General features: G+C 43.4%; 1 protein-coding gene and 1 long non-coding RNA gene across 6 annotated transcripts in view; one reads left to right on the top strand and one right to left on the bottom strand.

Annotated features, from left to right (window-relative positions):
• The window catches only part of LOC121681504 (oxysterol-binding protein-related protein 5-like), a 36,101-nt gene that overhangs the window by 5,265 nt on the left and 5,700 nt on the right, over positions 1–25,136 (top strand). Inside the window, exons 3-19 of one of the 5 annotated variants that reach the window (XM_042061265.1) lie at positions 55–817; positions 919–3,005; positions 16,370–16,523; positions 16,750–16,800; positions 18,155–18,228; positions 18,810–18,890; positions 19,108–19,209; positions 19,340–19,543; positions 20,297–20,381; positions 21,372–21,531; positions 22,754–22,964; positions 23,373–23,557; positions 23,838–23,919; positions 24,216–24,314; positions 24,423–24,519; positions 24,618–24,716; positions 25,035–25,132. In XM_042061265.1, the coding sequence (XP_041917199.1) occupies positions 2,964–3,005; positions 16,370–16,523; positions 16,750–16,800; positions 18,155–18,228; positions 18,810–18,890; positions 19,108–19,209; positions 19,340–19,543; positions 20,297–20,381; positions 21,372–21,531; positions 22,754–22,964; positions 23,373–23,557; positions 23,838–23,919; positions 24,216–24,314; positions 24,423–24,519; positions 24,618–24,716; positions 25,035–25,132 (1,824 nt within the window). In that variant the 5' untranslated portion in view covers positions 55–817; positions 919–2,963. The other 4 variants (XM_042061266.1, XM_042061267.1, XM_042061268.1 and 1 more) reach the window with 4 other exon arrangements.
• LOC121681520 overlaps positions 25,045–25,136 on the bottom strand; it is a 22,634-nt gene continuing 22,542 nt past the window's right edge. The window contains exon 5 of the long non-coding RNA XR_006022160.1: positions 25,045–25,055. This is a non-coding gene — a long non-coding RNA (uncharacterized LOC121681520). The remainder of the gene's footprint in view (positions 25,056–25,136) is intronic.

The raw sequence follows: 25,136 nt of genomic DNA, 5'->3' as shown, positions 1-25,136 counted from the left end.
AGTGGTATGTATAGACAGCAAATGGAAGCTGTGTGTGTTTGCTGTTGGATAAAGGGTGTGTGTGCAGGGTGAGTCCCCTCGAGGCCAGGGAACTGTGAGCAGAGGATATTGTAAGATCACCACCTGCGCGTCTCACAGCCCAGGGAAGAAAATTCTGCGAATTCTGCGAGTGAAGATAGAGTATAGGTAGTTTCTGTGGAAGTGAGAATTAAGATTACCGGTAAGTGACGATTAACTAGTTTAGAAGAAAATGTCTTACTGCTTGATGTCTTACTCAGAACATTTCTGTTTGTTACTGAACAAAAATGTCATCTCCCTTGACTCCTGAAATGCAAACATAGCATATTATAACCATTATTTTGCAAAAAAAGACAACATTGGCTTGTGATCAAACATCACCAGACTTAAATCGTTGGGAGATAAGATAAATGTGTCTAATCACTCTAGTTCAGACTCAGACATTTATTTATTTATTCAACTGTCAGTTCTGGTATTACAGCACCAAAAAGGGTCATGCAAACCCGCGTTGTTCCCTGGGACATTAAAAGAATAGGCAGTGTGTTTCTTCAGATTTATTTTTAGATCTTACTGCACCTCTCAGTTCACACCAGAGGTGCTGACCCTCCCTGGGCTGTCAGTCCTCCTAGGCCTCATTACCTGGGCCCAGCCGGCAGGAGGGCAGCAGGGAGCTGATTGTGCTCCAGGGACACGACGCTACAAGACTCTACAAGTCCTGCCGCTGCCACTGCACCATTCCCCATAGTGTACCACTGCGAACATCCCTGGACATGACGAATAACAAACAGACAGGCAACAAGTGTGTAAAAAGAGGCCTTTTCACTCATTGAAAGTGCTTCTGATGTGTGATAGCGTGTTACGTTATTTCTTATCTGTTTATTTATTTGTTTGTCAAGAAAGAGTGTGTGTCTGTGCTGGGTGAACTGTTAGGTAGTGTTGTCTCGTGCTGACGCCGTTTGATTGAGCTGTGAGAAGTCACGTCGTACACGCCACCGCTGTCTCCCAGTCCGTGACACGCTGGCCTGAGCACATCAAACCAGAACAACGCTGGCCCTCTCCCCTGATGACTATGACAAGGGTGGAACAATAGCGATGTCAGCTGCCAGCCAGGCAGTCTCCCTTACCCAGTACGCGCCAGAGGGAATCAGCAGCACAGCCAGGACTCACCAGGAAAGAAGATCTTAAAGTGGAAAAGAGGCCACACCCCCCACCCACACACACACACACCCAGACACACACACACACACACACACATACACACACACATACACACACACACACACCCACACACACACACACACACACACACACACACACAAAAGCCTGTCCCCACAGCCCTAAAATGGCATGGAATGAGACATTCAGAGAAGTTTACCTTTGTATTCTTGTTACAAGAATACCAGAGCTCACCATGGTGTTTGGCTTCAGCTTCAGCTCGACGTTCAGCTTGACATAAACCAACTAGTGTTGATCTATCGAGACCATAATTAACCTGAAATATGTCAGATGCCCAGTTGGTGAGAAATGGCTTGTTATTCTTGACTTGCCTTACGGTTCCCATGCTGAGTTCAGATCAAGTGGATGTTCATTTGGGGTCTCCCACTGCAAGCAGTAGGGGCTATACAGAGAAAGGAGCAGGAGAGAAGTTTACTAAAATAGCCACACACACACACACAGGAGTTTATGAATGCACTGTGGAAAATGTGAACTGCCCCCCCCCTCTCTCTCCCTCCTTATCTTATTTCTCTCCTGTGGACCTGAGAAAGAGTTGGCAGTTATTCTCAGTGCTCAGGTGACTCCACCTTTGATTGGATAAGACCACCGACTGAGTTTATTCTGCCCAGTTAAGTGCCGGGCAGTCTGGTCCTGCGGTGCTGTGAAAGTTTCATCACAAGGTGTAACCTCCCATTCAGCCGTAGGCTGCTATAGATTTTAGAGGCTGAGATAACAGCCTGGGGAAGTACAGCAAAGTTTACCTTTTTAAAGAAAGAAAAGTCAGACAAGTCTACCTTTTTGGTATGGGGCACTTTCATATATGAAAAAATATATAATGTCCACAACACTGCTTTAGACTCCCATATATTTAATGTACAAAAGGCGTTATATATATCCAAGTACTATAAGACTACTATAGAAATACTATAGCGGCTCTAGGATATTATAGAGGTATTACAGAACATAACATTCTGTGATGTTCTGGACTATACTAGTCTTATAGTACTTCTATAGTATGTCCCAAAATACTATAGTATTCCTATAATATTACTATAATGTTTTGTCCCAAAATACTATACGATTCCTATAGTAGTAGTCTTAGTATAGTAGTCTTAAGGGTGGTTTTATTTTGATCACCAGTTAGAAAAGAGATTGAGCCTTTAAATCGGTAGTTTAAACACTTTACTTCAACATGCACTGTCATGAATGATATCCCACAATGCCTTTCTGCTTACTAATGCAATTCATCTGAGCACCTCATAGCATAGTTTCAAATGTAGCTGTTTAAAGGTCAGAGTGATGTTGGGCGTCTACATCATGTGATATAGGGATATGTGTATGTGACGTTTTAGGGGGTGGCCTTTGTGTGCATATCCCCACATGCCTTTCCCATGCTCATTGTGTGAGCAGAAAAACTCTGTCAGGGCCTGATCACGGAAGAAGTAGGAAGTTACCATGGCAATGGAAAATGTTATCTTGTTGAGAAGCATGGTAGAAGGATTTTGTCTCAAAGTGAAAAGAATTCTTATCTGGTCTGTCTGCTCCTTCTTACCACTTGACTCTCCTGTGTTCTGATTCAGGTTCAAATGGTTCATTTCTCTCACAAATAGACCAGAGGAAGTAGAGTATAAGTGCAGTAAGAGGAAGTCGTTGTAGCTGTGGTCTTAAAGTGTGCTTTCTCTCCTGACATCAGGCTAAACATGACCAGATACTGCCATAGATGAGTTTAAATGTCCCTGATGAAACAGAAGAATGACACTCTGATGTCGGAGGCAAGTATGCACCTTTGTGTGTGTGTGTGTGTGTGTGTGCGTGTGTGTGCGTGTGTGTGCGTGTGTGTGTGTGTGTGTGTGTGTGTGTGTGTGTGTTTGTGTCTGTGTGTGTATACACATACTGTAAGTGTATGTGTGTTTCACTACTACTGTATTGACTGTATACTATGTGTGTGCATCACTGTAAAGACATTGGGCATGCATAGATATTTATATTCCATAACATTAAGATAAACAACTATATCAACTAGATGTACCGCAGAGCGGTACAAAATATGACCGCCGCCCAGTCCAGCACATTTTTTCCACAAAAATAAATCATGCTGAAAGGCCTATATGATTATAAATGTTTCACTAAATTGCATTATTCACACTCAATTCTCACTGGTATCTGCTAGACAACAAGTACCAAAACATGATTAGTTCATAGATTTCACATGTAAAATTCATTTTATACAAGCCCACCTCCATCTTGCCTGTTCATAATTCTCAGAAATTCTTGAATTGTGTGCATGTGTGCATGTACATGTTTATGTTATGTGTGTGTGTGTGTGTGTGTGTGTGTGTGTGTGTGTGTGTGTGTGTGTGCGCGCGTGCTTGTGTGTGTGCCTGCGTATGTGCCTGTGCATGCATACGTACATATGTCTACTGTGTGAGTATGTGTCATACGTATGATTACTATGAATGTATGTGTGTGCGTGTGTATCTGTTTGTGCACATGTGTGCACATTAAATGGGTTAACATGACCCCTGGAGGCAAACATACGGAAAAAAATTGGTCATCCTAGGCCCTACAGTTCTCAAGATATTCACAGAGAACTGTGTCTGCCCTACCCTCCTTTCGGGGGGTCCAGTCCAGCGGGGGGGCTACAGATCAAAACGAAAAACAACAGTTCCATGCTATCCATGTGGGGTTACATGCCCACCAAGTTTTGTGTACCCCGGTCTTTCAGTGTCCCGGGAATCTTTGTTGGTGTACGTCACTAAATGTACACATAAATTATTTTATTGTAAGGTCCCCCATGAACGAAAGTACACAAAACTTCGCATGCATTCGGAGGGTGTCATAATGATCTTACACTTTTAATTTTGTGCAGTTTTGACCATGTCAGCCAGAGATATTGTATTGAAAACACCTCATTTTTTGCTTTTTAATTTTTAACTAGGTGGCGCTATACATGAAATAAGTGGTAATGGGATGGGTTGACATGCCCCCATAAGACCAACATACATAAAAAAGGTGGACCTCCTAGGCCCTACGGTTCTTGAGATATTCACAGGAAACTGTCTCCGGCCACCTACAGGCAAGTTGGTGTATAGTAACATAAATTAATTTATTGTGTGGCCCCCCATGAACGGAATTCCATGAAACTTGCGTTCATACAGAGTGCATACAGAGGGTGTCATAATGATCTTACACTTCCAATTTTCGTGCAGTTTTGACCATGTCAGCCAGAGATATTGTGATGAAAACACCTCATTTTTACCTTCCTTTCGGGGGGTCCAGTCCAGCGGGGGGGCTACAGATCAAAACGAAAAACGATGGTTCCATGCTATCCATGTGGGGTTACATGCCCACCAAGTTTCGTGTACCCCGGTCTTTCAGTGTTCCGGGAATCCTTGACGGAAATTTCGGCATGCGAAAAAAAAAAAATCTGACTAAACCTATATGACCGCCGCTTCGCTGCGTGGCGGTCATAATAACTATAAAAATATTATAAGTCCTGTGTATAGAAATATCTGCCATTATATTATCATTGACTTTCATTTTACCCCAAAGTATTGTAACCAAAATATCAAAGACACAATGGAAGTACTGTATGCTTGTAACCTCTGAATTTTTAAAAGTGGAGCATATAAAAGGCTGACAATGTACATTGCTCTGGTTATACTAATCTTGAGCTGATTCTTCTGACTACTGGCTATGTGTATTCACATCACATACTCTGCACATCTGCAGTTTCTACATTCAGGAGACCTCTGCAGTTTGCACCATGTCCTGTATTGAGTTTGTGGTTGTTGAATACATGTCTTACACAGCTTAATTGATGAACTCAGCAGTCCAGATGTTGTTGTGAATTGTTTTAATGCTCATATATTATTATGACCGCCGCGCAGCGAAGCGGCGGTCATATAGGTTTAGTCAGATTTTTTTTATTTTTTTTTTTATTTATTTTTTTTTTTTCTTTTCTTTTTCGCATGCCCAAATTTCCGTCAATGATTCCCGGGACACTGAAAGACCGGGGTACACAAAACTTGGTGGACATGTAACCCCACGTGGATAGCATGGAACCATCGTTTTTCGTTTTGATCTGTAGCCCCCCCGCTGAATTGGACCCCCCGAAAGGAGGGTAGGGCAGACACAGTTTTCTGTGAATATCTCGAAAACCGTAGGGTTTAGGAGGACCATTTTTTTTTTGTATGTTGATCTCAAGGGTCCATGTCAACCCATTCCATAACCACTCATTTCATGTATAGCGCCACCTAGTTAAACACAAAAAAGTAAAAATGAGGTGGTGTAATTGAAGGTATCTGTGACCTAACATAGTCAAAACTGCACGAAATTGGAAGTGTAGGATCATTATGACACCCTCTGTATGCACGCCAAGTTTTGTGGAATTCCGTTCATGGGGGGCCACACAATAAATTCATTTATGTTACTATACACCAACTGGCCTGTAGGTGGCCGGAGACAGTTTTCTGTGAATATCTCGAGAACCGTAGGGCCTAGGAGGTCCACCTTTTTTTTGTATGTTGGTCTTAAGGGGGCATGTCAACCCATCCCATTACCACTTATTTCATGTATAGCGCCACCTAGTTAAAAATTAAAAAGCAAAAAATTTGGTGTTTTCATCACAATATCTCTGGCTGACAAGGTCAAAACTGCACGAAATTAAAAGTGTAGGATCATTATGACACCCTCTGAATGCATGCCAAGTTTTGTGTACTTTCGTTCATGGGGGGCCTTACAATAAAATAATTTATGTGTACATTTAGTGACGTACACCAACAAGGATTCCCGGGACACTGAAAGATCGGGGTACACAAAACTTGGTGGGCATGTACCCCCACATGGATAGCATGGAACCGTCATTTTTCGTTTTGATCTGCAGCCCCCCCGCTGGACTGGACCCCCCCGAAAGGAGGGTAGGGCAGACACAGTTCTCTGTGAATCTTTTATGGTATGTTGGTCTCAAGGGCCCACATCAACCTGGCTCATAATCACTCATTTGTGATTTGCCCCCCCCCCCCCCCCCGGTAAAAAATGAAAATGCAATATTATTCTGCTTTAATCGCCCCTATCTTCAGTTCAGTTATCTTCAGTTGTCATTCAAAAGATGTTCAGAACTGCACCAAATTTTATGTGTATGATTGACCTGGCATTCTCTGGGGGTCTGGGGGTATGCCAAGTTTCGTAGAATAGAATTTCATCCATGGGGGGGGCTAAAAAAATTAGGTTATGTGTACATTTAGTGACTGTACACTCATTGGCCTGTAAATGGCGGTGCACACATATAAACATGCACACACACAGGCACCCACATACTATCGGTATTAGAACGGCCGATACATAATTACAAATTCAGTAGGATCAAAAGAAAGCCAAAATATTCATCATCATTATCATGGCTGCATTTTCAGTATTGGCGATAAGTAGTCGTTTGTCCACTAGATGGCGCATCGTTGCAGTGAGACGTAATTTTGTTGGAAGTTAAAAGTGGGTTGGAAAAACAATGGACACTTCCTACAAGGACTGTAATTTACCGCAGCGAACATCTAATAAGGACAGGACGATGTTCACATGAAGTGTAAGTGAGGATGAAGTGAGGATGTTTATCGGACATGCTTGGTTTTTACTGCAGGTACGTTAATCTTGTAATATCAATAAGGACCTAGGTAATGTTACCGTTAGCGTTGGTTGAGTGATGGAGGCCCATTTGATTGATTGCATTTGTAGAAAACTATAAATGCGGTTATACCAAGCAAATTGATAGCAGCACTGTTTGTATCTTTCGACTGTCATTTATTGCACGTGCTACAAAATCATTCTGTGCAATGGAAGATTTACTAACGTTACACCGGTCTGATACAGTTTTGCCTATACATGCGTGAGACTGAGACGCCTGTTAATTTTGTTTTAAGTGCGTGCAGGGTGTGAGAGGGGAATCGATGTGCTTTGATTCCAGCTTGGTAGTTGTAGTCTGTGAAATTAAAAAGCACGTGTGTGTGAAGTATCCAAACAATGACACCTTCATTTCATTATGGCTGCTTTAGCAACACACCTTAAGCTACTGTGTAGTGGGTCCCATTTAGAAGTGGCTACTTAATTCGCGCTTTCCTTGACTCATGGAGCTGCGTGAATCTTATTACAAATTTTCGCCACGATATGGCAGTTTAAGTCCGCTTGATACTGTAAGTCGTAAGCCATTGGTTTCCAAAGGAGATTTTATTTGTGTCGCCAGCATAGCCTATTGACAATTTATGTTGTAAATAGGCCTACCTTATAATCCTACCTGTAGCTTAGGGAAGCTAACAGCTTTCTATTAGGATCTAGTTTGTTAGTTACAGTTTTGTTATAACTCCCTAATGCATTTTTGCATTTAGAATAGCCAGAGCGTGTATATCTCAATCTGAAAATTAAACAATATCGGGTGCCTATGGACTAGGCTGGGTGAACCCAGCCTGATCTGCCCGCTATTTATTTTTTGATTTCTTAAAAGATTGAGGTTGGTCTGATGAAAGCCAGACTAGCCATGGACCTTAGTTACACAATGCAAGGGAACATGAATCAGCCTATATTTGCACGAACAATAACGGACAAAAGCTCTTCAACTTTGGCCCGTTAAAATGTGTATGAACAGTCTAGCGACGCATTTCATCAAGGCCCATTTGGACATGTCAGTTATTTGCACCACTGGTTAGATGTAAAACAGCATTTCGTTTCAGACTACTGTTACTTAATTTGTGCATTAACAATAACGTTTCAGACTACTGTTACTTAATTTGTGCATTGACAATAAAGTATTACATGAACTAAAGATGACTAAAATCTTATGTAGAAGAAGAAACATTCACAAAAAATCCATCCATCCAAAAATGACCTTTGTTTTTGATAGCTGTTGAAAACGGCATGGAACTGACAGAGATGTTTTTGTTTATAAATACATACAAAATAAATAAATAAATAAATAACATTATGCTGATACCTTTTGCTTTTCCCAAATACAATGTAGCCTACAGGTGTAAGTGACCTTTCATCAATCCAGTTGCAATGGATGAACTGTGATGACCTGCCCTACTTGTGATTGTTTAGAGAGAATTAATAACAATGGTACATCTTCTTTGGCTATTCTACAATCTATTCACCTTTTCAGCACCAGTAGGCTACTTTCTGTGCAGCCGCACACACACACTCAGGCATGCCAAACAAGCATACACAAAAGTTTCAAGAGTGGGGGATGGAGTAAAAGATGGAGACAAATTGAAGTGTGATTTATTTTCGCGAAATGGATGTACAGGACTGAGCGGCGGTCATATTTTGTACCGCTATGCGGTACATCTAGTTATCATTAGGGGCAGCTGTGGCCTACTGGTTAGTGCTTCGGACTTGTAACCGGAGGGTTGCCGGTTCAAACCCCAACCAGTAGGAAGCGGCTGAAGTGCCCTTGAGCAACGCACCTAACCCATCACTTTGTGCTGAGTGTGTTTCACTAATTCACGGATTGGGATAAATGCAGAGACCAAATTTCCCTCACGAGATCAAAAGAGTATATCATACTCATATATATACTTACTTACTATATTCACATTAAGCTGTGAAAAAAATATTTGTCGCTAATGTGTCAAACCGGGTGATGATGCATATTTCAGTGTTGTATGTAGTTAGGGATTATGGTTGTTGAGGGAGTGATTCTCATGAAATGGGTCTCATGTCTGCTGGTGTGGTGTACACTGTTGTTATCTTGCTCAAAACACACTGTGGCTGCTGAGCCTAGGCAGTCAGTGATAGGGGTTAGCTGACACTGAAAGTGGTGATGAAGCTATACAGTAAAGTAGGTGACGGGTGTAGGGAGATGAGAGGGGAGGTTAGAAGGGGTGAAGTACAAACAGTCATGCGTCTAATGCTTTATCTGATGGAGGGTATTTGTTTTCAAACAGAGTACGAGTACAATACTGTGTACTTGTCAATACCAAGTACCAATACCAGCATTCCACCACAAAAATAACTAAAGTTAGCATCAAAAGGCAATACATTAGAAGACAGGTACTCACCCTAAGAACAACCAAGTTTAAAGATCTTAGTGGTCTTGATGGTGCATAAGGTAAAATCATGTCTGACAGATGCTAGTCGATTTAGTGATTTGAAACCTAAAACTTAAAATCAGTTAGTAAAACTAACAGGCAATGGAGGGACTCTGGTATTGACTCTCCTTCTGGTCTAAGACAAAACACACGCTGCTGCATTCTGAATTATCTGTAGCTATTTAAAGTTTTCTTTGACAGACCTGAAAAGAGTTTTATAGTAATCAAGCCAGTGAGTCATAAAAGCATGTACCGTAATTTCCCACCTATTAACCAATGCTTTGACTTTGCAAAATGTCATCAGCTATGAGGTTAATACACAAAGGTGGGCTACAGTATACATGGGGATGCATTTATTTTCTTCATTCCTGCACTTAAGCTTTATTTCTCAGATGATAAAGGCAAGTCAAGTGATATTGTTGACATTTGACTCAACGGCAAGATTTGAAATCAAGATTATCAACAGGACTGGTGTCATTGGGGGATATGGAAATGTAAAGTTCTCCTGATGATGCTTCCCAGTAGAGCATGTGGAGGCTGAATAGGACTGGTCCCAGGATGAACCCTTGGGGAACCCAACCTGTAGTGCCAGTGTTAGCAGAGGAGTGGTCACCGAAGGCAACAAAGAAATCTCTTTGGTCTTGGAACATATGATCCGACTACAGTCTGGAGCTGAAGCAGGAAAGGCAAAATGTACAAGTGCAGAGCTACACCGACACACCAGTCAAGCTCAGTTTGTCCTAAAGTGGCTGTGCAGTACAACAAAGCATCTTGCCAATAACATCTTGTATCAAACAATACACTGGTAGAAATGACAGCTACAAGTGAACCACTGTAATATTCTCTCTTGGTCATGTGTAGAGTTCAACAGATGGGTTTCATTTGTTTGCTATACTTGCCTGCCTGTGACTCTGGAGTCCCCCGCACAGTATCACACAGGCAGTGGGATCGGCAGTGATTATGTGCTTACCTGAGACAATACAGCCCTTATCTTCCCCAGAGCTGTCACCTCTATCCATTTTCCTCAGGAAACTGAGTCCGATAACGGCCGGCGTCCTGGTTGTCATGAGAGCTCCTGCTCTTTATCTACCTCCTATCAGGATGGAGAGGCAGTGGGAAACCTGCTCTTTGCTATCCTCAACAACCACTCTCTCTCTCTCTGGATATTTTTGATACATCAAAGGAAATGAGACAAGACTATAAAACTGGTAAATGATTGTAAGCAGAGATGTTTTTGTGTTTGTTATTTTTTCTGGATGAAGTGCAGAGGAGAGATTCAATTTCTGGCATTGGAGAGGGATCTCAGATTGCCCTTGCTGGCCCCCTGGTCAGTCCCCTGACTCTGGCCAGGCTGATTGGTGTGTGCCGGATTTCAGACGGACCAACTTGAAAAAGACAAGCGGATAAATAGACATATCCCTGAATAACCTCCATCTGGGTTAAATGTGTGACCGATATGGATTTTCACTTATGCAAGCCTCACTGATTTGGAAGCGACACCCTCCCCTTTTTTCATTTCATTTTTTTCCAGTTCCCCGTCCCCACCCCTCCACCCTCACCCACCTCTGTTTCTCTTTCAGCCTCTCTCCTTCTCTCTCACGCTCAGCTGGGTATACGCTCCGAATTATATTTGGGAGAACTCTTCTGATGTGCCCTTGCGCAGCAGAACATTTGAGTCCCCTGTGTATTTAGTTCTCAGGCCTCCTGCTTGCTGCATGGGAAGTCACATGGATAGAGGCTAGGAGGCAGGGTGAGGTGACTGATTTCAGAGGAGGAGGGGAGGATTTTCTGAAGCAGGACTCCCTTCATATAACCACTCTGTCATCTTTTGAACTTTCCTGCAGGTCATTCCCTCAACTCCAAAAATAGCAGTCCCCAGATCCCATCACTCTACAACAAAAAGTAGTTCATATCGAGAGCAGAACTTCCGGAAGGCATTCCCAGTCTATAGAGGATGAAACAATTAAACAGTCTCCTCGAGTACTTTAGAGGGATCTGTCGGTTGTTTGAGACCTGGTGGGAGGACGTGTTTGTTTCTTTTTTGAGATTTGTTCCACAGCGGGAATTGTGACCCCCCCCCCAGCAGGATCTGAGCTAAAAGTAAGAGCCACACATGGCTATACTGTCTCTCTCTGCAGAGTGCAGGAATGAATGAATGTGCATGCCAAATACTGGACCGTGAAAGATGAAAGATTACTTTCTCACACAGCCAGAGAAAATGCCTTCTCTACTGACGTGTTGAGCCTCTACGTTTAAGTCAGTCATTCATTTTGTCTGCTGCGTGTGTACTTGGCCTGTCACACAAAGAGCAGCTGCTGCCATGTGTTTATTCACTTGGTCAGTGTGTGGAAAGTTTAAATGTCCACTCTGTCACATATCCCAGGAGAGCGTCTACTCTAAGAGCTTGTCTCTGAATAGACGCTAATGCCTACTTAGAGCAGACAGCAAAGAGAGGACCAAAGGAGATAGAAAGAGAAAGAAACGGAAATAGAGAGTGCAAGTGTCTTAAGGATGAGTCACACTACAACACAATAGGTCTGCAACACATAATACTAAGGCCTGTGTCTGGTGTAGATTTTTTTGTAGATCCTAATTTTATTGTGTTTTGGTGCAGTATTTGCACACAGGACTGCACATTTGCTCAAACGTACTTTGTAGAGGTTATTCTCCTATTGGTCCACTGGGTCCTGGGTCACTATATAAATGCCAATATGAAATGGAACTGTGATTTTCCTTCATAACTGCATTTGGGAGAGAAGCACAGTGCTCAATGTATCATCTCATGAGAATAGAAACCCAAATGCTCAGTGTTTCCAGGAGTTGGTCAGTGTTGGGTGTGTACAGTATGTGGCCAACTGCTGGCTGTCAGCTTGGAGCTGTGTGAGGTGTCACTGCCGTTTGTTGATCCCCTTCATCTGTTTGCTTGTTGTGTTTGTTTGTTTGTTTGTTTGTTTGTCATTTTCATGACACACGCTCCCGCTCCCTGTGGAGTGGACATGGGGAACCTGCAGACACATCGGAAAGAGAAAGTGGGTCAGCCCGTCCTAGGGTGGCTTGTGTCAGGCGAGTGCCGTTGAAAAGGCCTGGAGGACGTTGTTGACACTCCACGGCCACCCACACAGTGGGGGATATTTATCTATTTCTGCCAGCATATCTGTCTGTTATTGTGTGGATTACTCTCCACATTGTGTCTCCACAATCCTTGTCCTTGACCAGCACACAATGCACAGCATACTGACCTCTGCTCAGAAATAGATTGCTAAATATATTTCAGCATTTAGGCTGTACGGTGGTGTAGGGGCAAGGGGTATTTCCCCCTCCCACTAGCATGCCAACATTTTGTGTGCAATTCCCAGTTATTCATACTGAGCTTTCTGTACCAGATGCCAATGTTGTTTCTGTTCTCAACTTAGAAAATGGAATGATATTACACTGTTATGTTTAAATCCCCAAAGTGCTTGTAAAACAAAGTGAGGCCCCCCCCTTCCAAGTGTCCTCCATTCTCACATCTTTAGTACATTTATAATTAGCATAATAAGCATTCATTTCATAAGCTGTATCCTCTGTTTTGCAAATGATTCCATTGTAAGATATTCATTGCTGAAGCTCAGTAGCTAAGCATAAACAGTGCTAAATTATTCTCATGTCATTAACTCCTCTCTGAGTGCACTACAAAGGTGTTTATAGACTGGGGGAGAGGAACCAGGTGTTTCACACCCTGCATCACCATGGTGTTGTTACATTGGCCCTGTTTGGTGTGCAGATGAGAATGTGCCAAGGCCCTGATTTAGAATTATGGGTAATCCACGAGAGGAAGAACGTGTTAAAGACATGGTAAAAGTGCCAAAAGTTGCTAAGTCAGTAAGTACTCTTATGACCTTATGACCATAAAGTGCCTCATAAAGTCATATTTTTTTTTTTGCAGTATGCGGTGGGATGGAATAACAAGACATTTTATCTAAGTGAAATGATTATTGTTATGTTATAGAATAAAAAATATGATTAAAAATATAGTGTCTGAACACCTAATGTCCCTCACAGATGTGTGTGACACTTAAAGTTACACTGTGCAAGATTTTCACCTTTACAACGCCAATTTGAAGGTAAACAAACTTGTAATAGCCGAATCGTTCACCTAGCATACTGTTTACAGCATGCGTAGCGAGTCGCTACCGAGAAAACCAGACATGCAACTTCAAGAACGGAGGCCCGACAAACCTTGCGAGAATCGTGAAACATTACCTTGTCAGTAGATATAGCTCTTTGGAAATAGCTTCTGCCTGTTGCTAATCCTTCACCTCCACAACAAAAGCATTTTCATTGTGTACAGGGGGGATAAGTCATGAGAAGTTTGCTATTTACAACAGCAGAGTAAAATATAAATATATCATGACCTGCATAGTGTACCTTAAAAGAGAGGCCGGAGATAAGGAAAAACAGACTTAAGTTACTCCTATTCTTGCATACCCCTCTCTCTCTCTCTGGTTATGTGTGATGTGATAATCAGGGTGGGGTTTAGTTCTAGATTCATATCCGTTGGCAGTCATGAGAGCTGTGCCAGGATGTGTGTGTGTGTATGTGGGTTTGATCCTGTGTAATCCCTTGAAGAGGACCCAGAGGCCAGCTGCAAGGGCACAGATGTGCAGGCCAAGCGCTTCCCTGTCCATTCACTGACATTAGCAGATTAGCATTAGCTTTGACACCCCCGCCCTGGCCTCCAGGGACGTGAGTGAGAGCTGTGTCAGGCCGGGCTCCGTGCTGATGCGTGTGTGAACATATGCTGCTGATGCCCCAGCCAGCCTCATTCCACTGCATTCTGTCACAGTGCAGGACGGGGCTGCTGATTGGAGCTCTGCGCTAGGCTACCTCCACTGCATCAGGCTCTATTTTTAGCACTCTAAAAGCTCTCTCTCTCTCTCTCTCTCTTTCTCTCTCTCTCTCTCTCTGGCTCTTTATTTCCCTACCTCCCCCTCCGTCTCTCTCTGTGCCTGAAGTCTCACTCTGAGGAGGAGATATTTTGAATTTGCACAGCACTCCCTGCTCTCGTACATTATTAATAGTGGCAAGTGAAATGCTGTGGGAAGTAGGAGGAGGGGCAGGGGGACTTATGTGGCCATGACTGTGGTCCGTCTGGCCATCTGTCAGGATTGTCCTGGACCTACAGTGAAACCTCTGCTCAAATGTTGCATTGTTACAGATCCCACACATGGAGGAATATAGCCAAGTAGATCAATATTCCTCTGAATTTCTCTTTGTCTGGTACTTTTGGCAAAAGACCATCGCAGCTGGGGCCACTAAGGAAACTCAGGCTAGTTCTGAAAATGACCCGTAGGCCAAAGGGGATGTTTAGGAGTCTTTCAGCCCACAGACAGCCTGCACATAGTCATTGTGATGCATGTCTACTTACTATGAGCTTCTGTATTTTGTGGCCAGTCCTTGAGAGCAGCCAGACCTCGAGAGCAACCAGGAGTTTCCATACAGTATGTTTCCTATGTTTGTGTGATCTTACAGGATAATTATAATAAAAGTGTGGACGAACCACTCAAACCACTATGTGCATTGCTCTAACAGTTCAATAGACTTGACTTTACTAGTCTAAACTAGCGCAGTACTGTATATTTGAAAGTTGGACGAGACCAGCTCATTGAATATGTTGTTCCATCTGAAATGCCCCGTGTCCATATTCCATCTACATGCATGCATCATATCCATGCCCATTGCTGGTTTGTCGCCTTGGCAACTGGTATAGAGCCTCTGCATCCTCAGGCATTTGCATACAGATAATCATCAGATGAGAGGTATCCGGGTCTGCTTTCACCGGACTCAACAAACACACTTTGCACATTTGACATAGGTGCTTTTAGTAATAAACCCAGTCCTACCATCAAATTAAGATGAAAGAAGGCTCACCATGTTATACCATGTCAGACCAAAGCCCCTTCTGTGGGCATAGTGTGTGTATACACATGGAGTGCATACATATTCTTAGCATGTGCGTCACGGCATTAAATCCAGCTTGCGTAAAGACTGGACAGACCTGCTCACTCAGTCCCCAGCCAGTCTTCCAGCACACACGTGCACACACACACACACGCACGCTCATACACACGCGGCCCTGCTTAATATAGCCGGGGTGTTTATAAAGTCTCCATCCGGCGAGCGAGACTTGAGTTCCCCCCCACAGAAGTCAGCGATCCCACTCAGTCACGTCAGAAGAGAGCATCCCTGCCAGACGGACACCGGCAGATGTGCTCGGGTGTTATCAATGACACAGGCTTATGCTGGCTTCACTATGAGCAGCATGTTAAGCCTGAGTGGAGAGAGAGATGAGCGATAGGGCTAACAGTCATCGTGAACCGCCTGACAGGTGTCAAATGGTCATGGAAGTGGACTATGAAGAGGTCACTCACCGGGGTTTTAGCACAGAGACAGTAATGGCCGCTTCTGTGCTGAGCTGAATTACGCACAGCTGCATGCGTCACAAGCCGTGGGGCAGCCGTGGCCCACTGGTTAGCACTCTGGACTTGTAACCGGAGGGTTGCCGGTTCGAGCCCCGACCAGTGGGCCACGGCTGAAGTGCCCTTGAGCAAGGCACCTAACCCCTCACTGCTCCCCGAGCGCCGCTGTGGTTGCAGGCAGCTCACTGCGCTGGTATTAGTGTGTGCTTCACCTCACTGTGTGCTGTGTTTCACTAATTCACAGATTGGGTTAAATGCAGAGACCAAATTTCCCTCACGGGATCAAAAGAGTATATATACTTATACTTATACTATACTTAAGCCAGATGTATGGATGAACATGATTACGAACTCAGCGATCGCTTGGATTTGTGGCCATGATCCCTGATCTTCCATTTAAACTTATAATAATGAAAAACCTGATCCCTGCTTTTTAATGTGAACTTAAACGGTTTAATAAAATATGTTCAAATGCCAAATACTTGTGTTAGGGAGTTTGCTGGTTAAATATGCAGTAGGTAAACCCAGCTAAGTGTTGTCACTCACAGCTGACTCCTCCTCAGTCCAAGCGTAGTTCTGACATGTCTCCCCCTTGTCTCCCAGAAGTCGAACCCAGCGGAGAAGATGAAGGAGCAGAATGCTTGCCGTCGGCGGTTCTCTCTGTGTCCGACTGTGTCCTCTCCGCAGAAGGTGGACCCACGAGGCCTCTCGCGAAACCTCTCAGACGGAGACCATCACATCTACCCTCTCAGTCCAGGTAAAGCTCTCAGACAGAGACCATCACATCTACCCTCTCAGTCCAGGTAAACTTCTCAGACAGAGACCATCACATCTAAACTAGGAACTCTCCACATCTACCCTCTCAGTCCAGGTAAACTAGGAACTCTCCACATCTACCCACTCAGTCCAGGTAAACTAGGAACTCTCCACATCTACCCTCTCAGTCCAGGTAAACTAGGAACTCTCCACATCTACCCTCTCAGTCCAGGTAAACCTCTCAGACGGAGACCATCACATCTACCCTCTCAGTCCAGGTGAAGTAGGAACTCTCCTACCAACTCAACTCCTCTCTCCACCAGCACCCTACAGCAGCCATACTGTAGGTCTCTATTTGTGCATATGGTAAGTTGGTGTTAGTCAGAGTTTTAAGAGGTGCACCTGTTGAAAGTATCTTCAAAATGTGGATCATGAGGGCCTCGTGTGAGATATCTTTTCATGGATCTGCAATGTTGTTCAAATATCTCTGTCACTTGTTTTTCAACCCGAACATGTGGGTCTTTTGCGATGGAAATTCCAAACGGTGTCATGATGCCACAGAAATAACAATGATGATAATGGTCCTCGCAATAACGTACTGTATGCCTTGCAACAGTTTGGCAACATCCAGAAATGGATGACATATGACATAACCTATTAAACTGCCCATCCAGTAGCTCCTCAAACCTGCATGTGTGTTCTGCAGTGTGTTTGTAGAAGACACACTTGAAAAAGACTGGCTATAGGCTAGGCATCATCCATCATTTAGCTTGGCCAACAGCCCTGTACAACATGTTGTTGCTTCTTGTGGGTTTTTCCTTTCCATTGAGGCTTTGTACTTTGTTCAAAGCTGAGTCTTTAACAAGTGCAGCTGGGAATACAGACAGGAAGGGAGGGAGGGAAAGAGAGAGAAAGAGAGAGAGAGAGAGAGGGGGGGGAAAGGAGGGAGAGAGAGAGAGACAGAGAGAGAACCTCTTATTTATCTCCTGGCTGCCCTGAGGCTGTAGGGCTCTTGTCGTCCGTCTCGCGCTCAGAGGAGTGGTTAAGGAGGACACCTGAGCCCACAGCCACTGAACTCATCTCTGTGTCACCCACTCTCTCTCAGACCCACCACCATCAGTTTCGGCTCTCACATATAGTATATTAAAAATGCTCACTATATGTGTAGCTCTGTGGACAACGGACATGGTAAAAAGGGAGTATTTGTTGTTGCTGTATGCATTGTGCATCTGATCATGAGGTGGGATATTTTCTGTTTATTCAAAGAGCTACATTTTCAGGGTCCAGAAAGGACAAAGCAGAAGCAGCATGTAGGAAATGTCTGGGAATATTTAGTGACTTATGAAATCATACCCTAGGAATTATAGTCTCCTATATGCCTGTGTGTTTGTATCAGATCAGGCCCAAGTGAATCGGCCCTGGTGTTTTCAGGGAGGGGTTCCATGAGTTACATAAGAGAAGTCATAGATTCAAAGAATCTTTCCACTGATCTGTTTTTGGGTTACAGTGTTTGTTGTTTCGCACAGGGAATGCCATTTTGAAGCATATCCGTCTCTAGGGGTTTCTCTGACTGAAGCTGCAGCAGTGCAAATGACTCACCCATCTCTTGTGTTGTTTTGTGATGCATTACAGGCAGTGAAACGGAGAAGGATGGCACAGCAAACCTCCAGAACAACGTCAGTCCTGCTGTGTCCCCCTCAAATAAGGTACTAAAAAAAAGATCTATCATCTGCCAACGTCTCCTGACTTTACCAGCTCTCCTTAATGTGCTGTGGCCATACTGAGTCACTTGTTAATATATTGATGCAGCGTCTTGATGCAGTGAATTATGAACTGTGGGTAAAAGCCTAGCTCCAGCCCCCTGGCTGTAAAGAGTGTCAGGAATATCAGCACTTTCTCTGGCTGACAGTGATTAGATGGATGCAGCAGAGCAACTTGGCTGACTGATTTCCCCTTTAGGTCTGATCCCTTCCGCCTAAGAGGAGCCAGGGTTATGTCAGGATAGGGTAGGTCACATGGTAGGGAAAGCACTGACTGACAGGTCTAGCTAGGTCTACCTGTGGCTTATTGGTTAAATGAACACCTCTCCGCACCTACATCACTTATGCAAATTATTTAGATTATTATTTAGATATTTATCTACTGAGTACTATGTTTCTGAGTAAAGGACACACACATGGAAACTAAAGAGTTCACATGAGACTCCACATGATATTAGGTGACATTATTCTGGTACAGTTTTTTTTAACTTTGGTTGTTTAATGTAGCTTTTGGTATATATTTTTAGTCTGCAACAAAGGTTTTCAATGGCCATGAGAAAGAATGCTCTAGTCCCATGGAAAAACTGGATCGAAAGGAGTCTCTTAAGGTGGGTGCTAATGACTGTGCTAATAATGGTGTATTTGTGTTAAATACAAATAGAAATTAAAATGTGTATAAGTGAGTGTAATTTGCATTCACATCAAGCAGACACCTTATCAACTGTAAATTTTGATGTTATGAAGCCAAGTTCTGCCATCTTGTGGTGTAATGGGGTAATGTGATTATGGTAGATGGTGACATTTCTGTATGTGTTTGATTCAAAGGTCCAAAAAAAGAATTATCGTCAGGAGAAAAAGCGGGCAGCAAAGGAGCTTTTTAGTGCTTTGAAGGACCCCACTGTTGTCATCATGTCCAACTGGTTGAAGGTGCAGAAATATCTAACTTGTTTACTGAATTCACAGCTTACTATGTTTCTGTCAATTATTGTACTTCTGTTTGTTCTTAACTATGTTGTGTTTTCTCGGGACATTCTGTGAACTTGCCCTCCTTCCTCAGATTCGCGGGACATTGAAGAGCTGGACTAAGCTGTTCTGTGTTTTGAAGCCTGGAGTGCTTCTCATTTACAAGTCCCCTAAGGTGGACCACTGGGTGGGCACCATCCTCCTCAACGCCTGCAAGCTCATAGAGAGGCCCTCCAAGAAGGACGGCTTCTGCTTCAAACTGTACCACCCGCTGGACCAGTCCATCTGGGCTGTGAAGGTGTGCCACCTAACCTCACATTAAGCAAGGTCGTCAAATGGAGGCATTGTAGGACAGTGTTCTACCCACCCAGACAGTATAAGCACTAGGGCTGTGCTTTTGATATCGAAATATATCAATATATTGTATTGCCACTTGTGCAATATATCGTATCACCACTGCCGTCAAATATCAATATTTTTTATTAAATTATTAGGCTGTACAATAATGTCTATACAGCTGACTATTGTGATATTTTTTTAAATTATTTGTCTGCTGAATTATCAGTGTAATGTGATCTACATATTATACTGCTCAGGTGGTACACAGCAAATTGCGTTTCCAGCTCTATTTTTACACTATCGGTAACACATCGCAATATGTATCATATCGTAATATTTTGTGATGTATTGTATCGTGACCCATGTATCATGATGCGTGTTGTATCGTTAAGTCCACAGCCCTAATAAGAACATTACAAATTGTCTTACTGTAATGGAATGTGTAATTCTTTTGGTTAAATAATGATCATCCATTTGGATGTGTTGTGAGGCTGCAGTGCAGTTTACAAGTAAGATATATGTCATAATTTGAAAAGTCTAGGCTTACCGGTACATTAATATCAGATTTCTTTAAGCATTGTTTTTATTTTGGTGAGCTGAAATATTGAATTGTTCTGAGCTGACCACTAAAAGTCTGTGCTGCCCTCTGCTACCCTGGCTCTCACATGATGTCACTGGTGTGGTCCTGCTGATGGTGTTTCCTGCTCCTCAGGGTCCTAAAGGAGAGAATGTGGGCTCCATCACACAGCCTCTGCCCAGCAGCCATCTGATATTCAGGGCCGCGTCAGGGTCAGATGGTGGGTGTACTGCTATGGTGATGTGTGTGTGTGTGTGTGTGTGTGTGTGTGTGTGTGTGTGTGTGTGTGTGTGTGGCCGCATCAGGGTCAGATGGTGGGTGTACTGCTATGGTGATGTGTGTGTGTGTGTGTGTGTGTGTGTGTGTGTGTGTGTGTGTGTGTGTGTGTGTGTGTGTGTGTGTGTGTGTGTGTGTGTGGCCGCATCAGGGTCAGATGGTGGGTGTACTGCTATGGTGATGTGTGTGTGTGTGTGTGTGTGTGTGTGTGTGTGTGTGTATGTGTGTGTGTGTGTGTGTGTGTGTGTGGCCGCGTCAGGGTCAGATGGTGGGTGTACTGCTATGGTGATGTGTGTGTGTGTGTGTGTGTGTGTGGCCGCGTCAGGGTCAGATGGTGGGTGTACTGCTATGGTGATGTGTGTGTATGTGTGGCCGCGTCAGGGTCAGATGGTGGGTGTACTGCTATGGTGGTGTGTACTGTATGTGTGTGTGTGTGTGTGTGTGTGTGTGTGTGTGTGTGTGTGTGTGTGTGTGTGGCCACGTCAGGGTCAGATGGTGGGTGTGCTGTTATGGTGGTGAGAGATGGAGAGGGTGGGCGACAGTGAGAGATGATTGTATGTCACTCTCCTTCTTTCTCTCTCTTTCACTCTCTCTCTCTCTTGCTATCTCACTCCCTTTATATGTGGCTCACCATGTGTGTGTGTGTTTGAGCGTGTGTGTGTGTGAGCGTGTGTGTTTGTGTGTGTGTGTGTGTGTGTGTGTTTGAGCGTGTGTGTTTGAGCGTGTGTGTGTGTGTATGTGTGTGTGTGTGTGTGTGTGTGTGAGCGTGTGTGTGAGCGTGTGTGTTTGTGTGTGTGTGTGTGTGTGTGTGTGTGAGTGTGTGTGTTTGTGTATGTGTATGTGTGTGTGTGTGTGTGAGTTTGTGTGTGTGTATGTGTGTGTGTGTACATGCGTGCTCTGGTCATTAGCTAAGCATGTATAAATGTTGCCCCAGGTCGTTGCTGGATGGACGCTCTGGAGCTGGCCCTGAGCTGCTCCAGCCTGTACAAGCTGACCTGTAAGGCTGGACGTGACGGCGATCTGAGCAGCTCCTCCGAGTCCTCGCACATCCTCAACCTGCACGGCTCTCCTCTGTCCGCCCAGGAGCTACAACTGTGAGTGCAGCACACAGCCAGAGGCTGACAATGTGTGTGGACATACAGTACATACATGCAGGGCAGGAGGGATAGTGTCATTGTCGTGGCAGATAAATTGGGTCAAACTGTTTTCCTCCTGCATTTACTTCTCTGAGTCAGGACTGTGTGTGTGTGTGTGTGTGTGTGTGTGTGTGAGGGAGATAGTGACAGTGTTTACGTGAGACAGAGAGTGAATGCTGTTTCATGGCCCTATGTATCAGCAACCAGTCAGAGTCCCTGGCAGGTCATGTGACAGGGATATCATCCAATGCTGCATTCGACAACCCAACATCCAGCCCTCCCTTCTTCCCCGCTCATCTCCTCCCTCCTACTCCATCTCTCTCTCCATCATTTGTACTTGTGCTGGAGCCACGTCATGGGCAGAAGGTGGCTGTGAATTGCAGCTGGAGTGGAATGGCTCTGGAGTTATAAATAGGTTGTTTTGAAAGACCTGCCTGCAGTTGCAGCCTCTGGGTAGGTAGAGAGCGAGAGTGTGCTTATGGATGCAGTGTTCAGATTGCCTACCTTGCATAGTGTATGCATTGATATGATTTCATTTGGAGTCCAGTAAAGCTTTACGAGATGGGTGGAGACTATTTGTTCTCTATGTAATCAAAGTGCAAAAAAAATGACAATATTGTATTGGACTAAAGAATCTCTTAATAGGGTTTTGTTCTAAGTGATCTTGTCTCATGGGTTCACTTTAACGGTCTTATTGTAAATTAACATAATGTCCAGTGCATTTCTTTCTTGTTTCTTCACTGCGGTGACAGACCTTAGAGCAATATAGCCTGAGGAATGATATAGCACACTCTAAAACATGTACTGTAGCTTTTGACCTCAGACAAGATGTACCAGGAGCTTCCATTTTAAAGATAGATGGCTATTGATTTATATTATTGATTATGTACCTCTCGCTTAGCACTGTTACATCCTGGGAGATATATTCAATGTGCTAAACCCATAATGGGACTGATGCTGGCATATCTGAGCTGCTGATCATAGGGAGCATGCTTTCAGTCATTTATTTTCATTTCAAATATACTTATTACACGGAACTCTCATATCAAAGGTATGGTGTAACAATGTGTTTGTTGTGTCATTCACTGGTTAGTAGGAACATTAGGAACATACTCAAAGCTGCTGATGTCTCTGTTGAAGCACATGAATCATGTGTTTGTGTCTGCCATGGTCCCCTTAGTCTACATGACTCCATGCTGGTGAATAACCATATGGAGATAGATGCCTGCTCCGACAAATCAGAGAGGGAGGTTCACGAGGAGTCAGAAAATGGGGCCAATGAGAATGGAGACAGACTGAGTGAGGAGAGTGACATGGACCAATCAGATGACCTGTCCCCTGCCATCAAGGCCACTTGCTACATGGAGCAGAGTCAAGAGGAGATTGCTGAGGTAGTTTGGTTGACATTAACATAATAACATTAATGTAATAAGGTGTGGGTTTTAGAACATTCTAATATAAGATTCTGTTCCACAACAATTCAAGGTTCTAAAATTCTATGTTGAATTCTATGAACCCAGATATTCTAGAACGTTCATTTTCCAACATTCCAGTCACACCGGTGTGACGGTACACCTTTAAGGGTTAAGGACCTGTGCTCTGACATTTCAGACCTGCACTTGTTTTTATCATTTGCACATAGCAATGAATAATGCTCTTCAGTAACTGAGCCATTTTAAAAGGTATATTGATAAATTAGATTAAATGCATCATATAATCACATATTTATCACATACATAAAATGCAATGTTTATGTAAAGATTCAGTCACTAGGGTGTATGATGGATTATATCCTTCAGGCAGGGGAGGCGTCACAAACAGAGACAGTTTCGGAGGAGAATAAAGGCCTGGTGTGGACCCTACTGAAGCAGCTGCGTCCTGGCATGGACCTCTCCAAGGTGGTGCTGCCCACCTTCATCCTGGAGCCGCGCTCTTTCCTGGACAAGCTCTCCGACTACTATTACCATGCCAACTTCTTATCAGAGTAAGCCAACGAGGGACAAATGTAGCCTGATATTCAACATTAGCAATTCTGATAAATAAAATAGTATGAGATTATACAAAAAAGTTTAATGGAGATAATAAAAAACAATATTTGTTTTACGATACTTGTTACAATATTAGTTTTTTCAATTGTAACATAATTAAGTGAAAGCTGTAAACGGCCTCAATATTTAAATCAATCTTATAAAGGGTAACAACAGTGTCTGACAGCTCAGAGATGGGATAGTAATCTATCTCTGGTCCATATCTGTAACTCCTAGGGCAGTTAAGGAGGAGAGTGCCTATGGACGCATTAAAAAGGTGTTGCGATGGTACCTCTCCGGCTTTTACAAGAAGCCCAAGGTGAGCTAATGCCATTTTTATCCTCCAGTTTTTCTCACCAGTGCTTTTTTTAGCCTACTCCCATATCACAAACTGAGAGTATGCTGTTTACTATGTATATGTTTAGTACACAGATGCTTACAGAACCTTCATTTGACAGTTAGTCATCTTCAACAAGGACCAGCCATATTTTCCCAGTTCCCACAATACAAAGATTCCAAAGAAACATCTTGGTGCCCTAAAATAAGACGTTGATGTCTCTGATCTCCTGTAATGCTGCCGTGTCATGATGGCTCCTGTCTGTCTCTCCGTCACAGGGACTGAAGAAACCGTACAATCCCATTCTGGGAGAGACGTTTCGCTGTTGCTGGCCCCACCCGGACTCAGACAGTTGCACGTTTTATATTGCAGAGCAGGTGATGGTCGTGTCATTCGCCTCGTCAGGTCCAACCACTCAAAAGATTAGTAACATAATTAGTCTATTTTCTGGAGAAATTACACTGTGTCTCTCTTCCCTCTCCTAGGTGTCGCATCACCCTCCCATTTCGGCTTTTTATGTGAGCAACAAAAAGGATGGCTTCTGTATAAGCGGAAGCATTCTTGCAAAATCAAAATTTTATGGTACGTGAACAGTTTTCGAACAGCATTTAAATGGTATGTTTAAACTCATTTAAAAAATTCAGCAACTGCAACCTGATGTTTTTTTTCTGCTTTTTCAGGTAACTCATTATCGGCCGTACTAGAGGGCAAAGCCAAGCTGCAGTTCCTTAACCGTGATGAGGAATATGTCGTAACTATGCCGTATGCCCACTGTAAAGGTAGGGTCATTTATTTCTCTTGCTGTTTCTGTAAACGGCCTCAATATTTAAATCAATCTTTTAAAGGGTAACAACAGTGTAGTCTGTGTATACTTTTATCATACTGCCGTATATAGTCCAAGGCAACCGTTTTTTCTCAGTTACCTTTCTGTGACCGCAACCAGCGAAACTATTGAGATGAATAAAATACGAATAAAATACGACTATGAGTAAATTCATAAATATAACATTAAATTGAACATTTATTCTCTGTGATAAATGCATCTATGTATAACTGTATGTGAATGATTATATTTGACAGTTTTACTCTTTTTATAGGCATTTTATATGGTACAATGACTTTGGAACTTGGAGGCAGAGTAACAATTGAATGTGAAAAGACTAAGTGTATAGCACACCTGGAATTTAAACTTAAGGTAT

Source organism: Alosa sapidissima, chromosome 14 (assembly GCF_018492685.1).
Source record: "Alosa sapidissima isolate fAloSap1 chromosome 14, fAloSap1.pri, whole genome shotgun sequence".
Taxonomy (NCBI): Eukaryota; Metazoa; Chordata; class Actinopteri; order Clupeiformes; family Clupeidae; genus Alosa; species Alosa sapidissima.
This window is presented reverse-complemented; position numbering and strand designations above follow the sequence as displayed.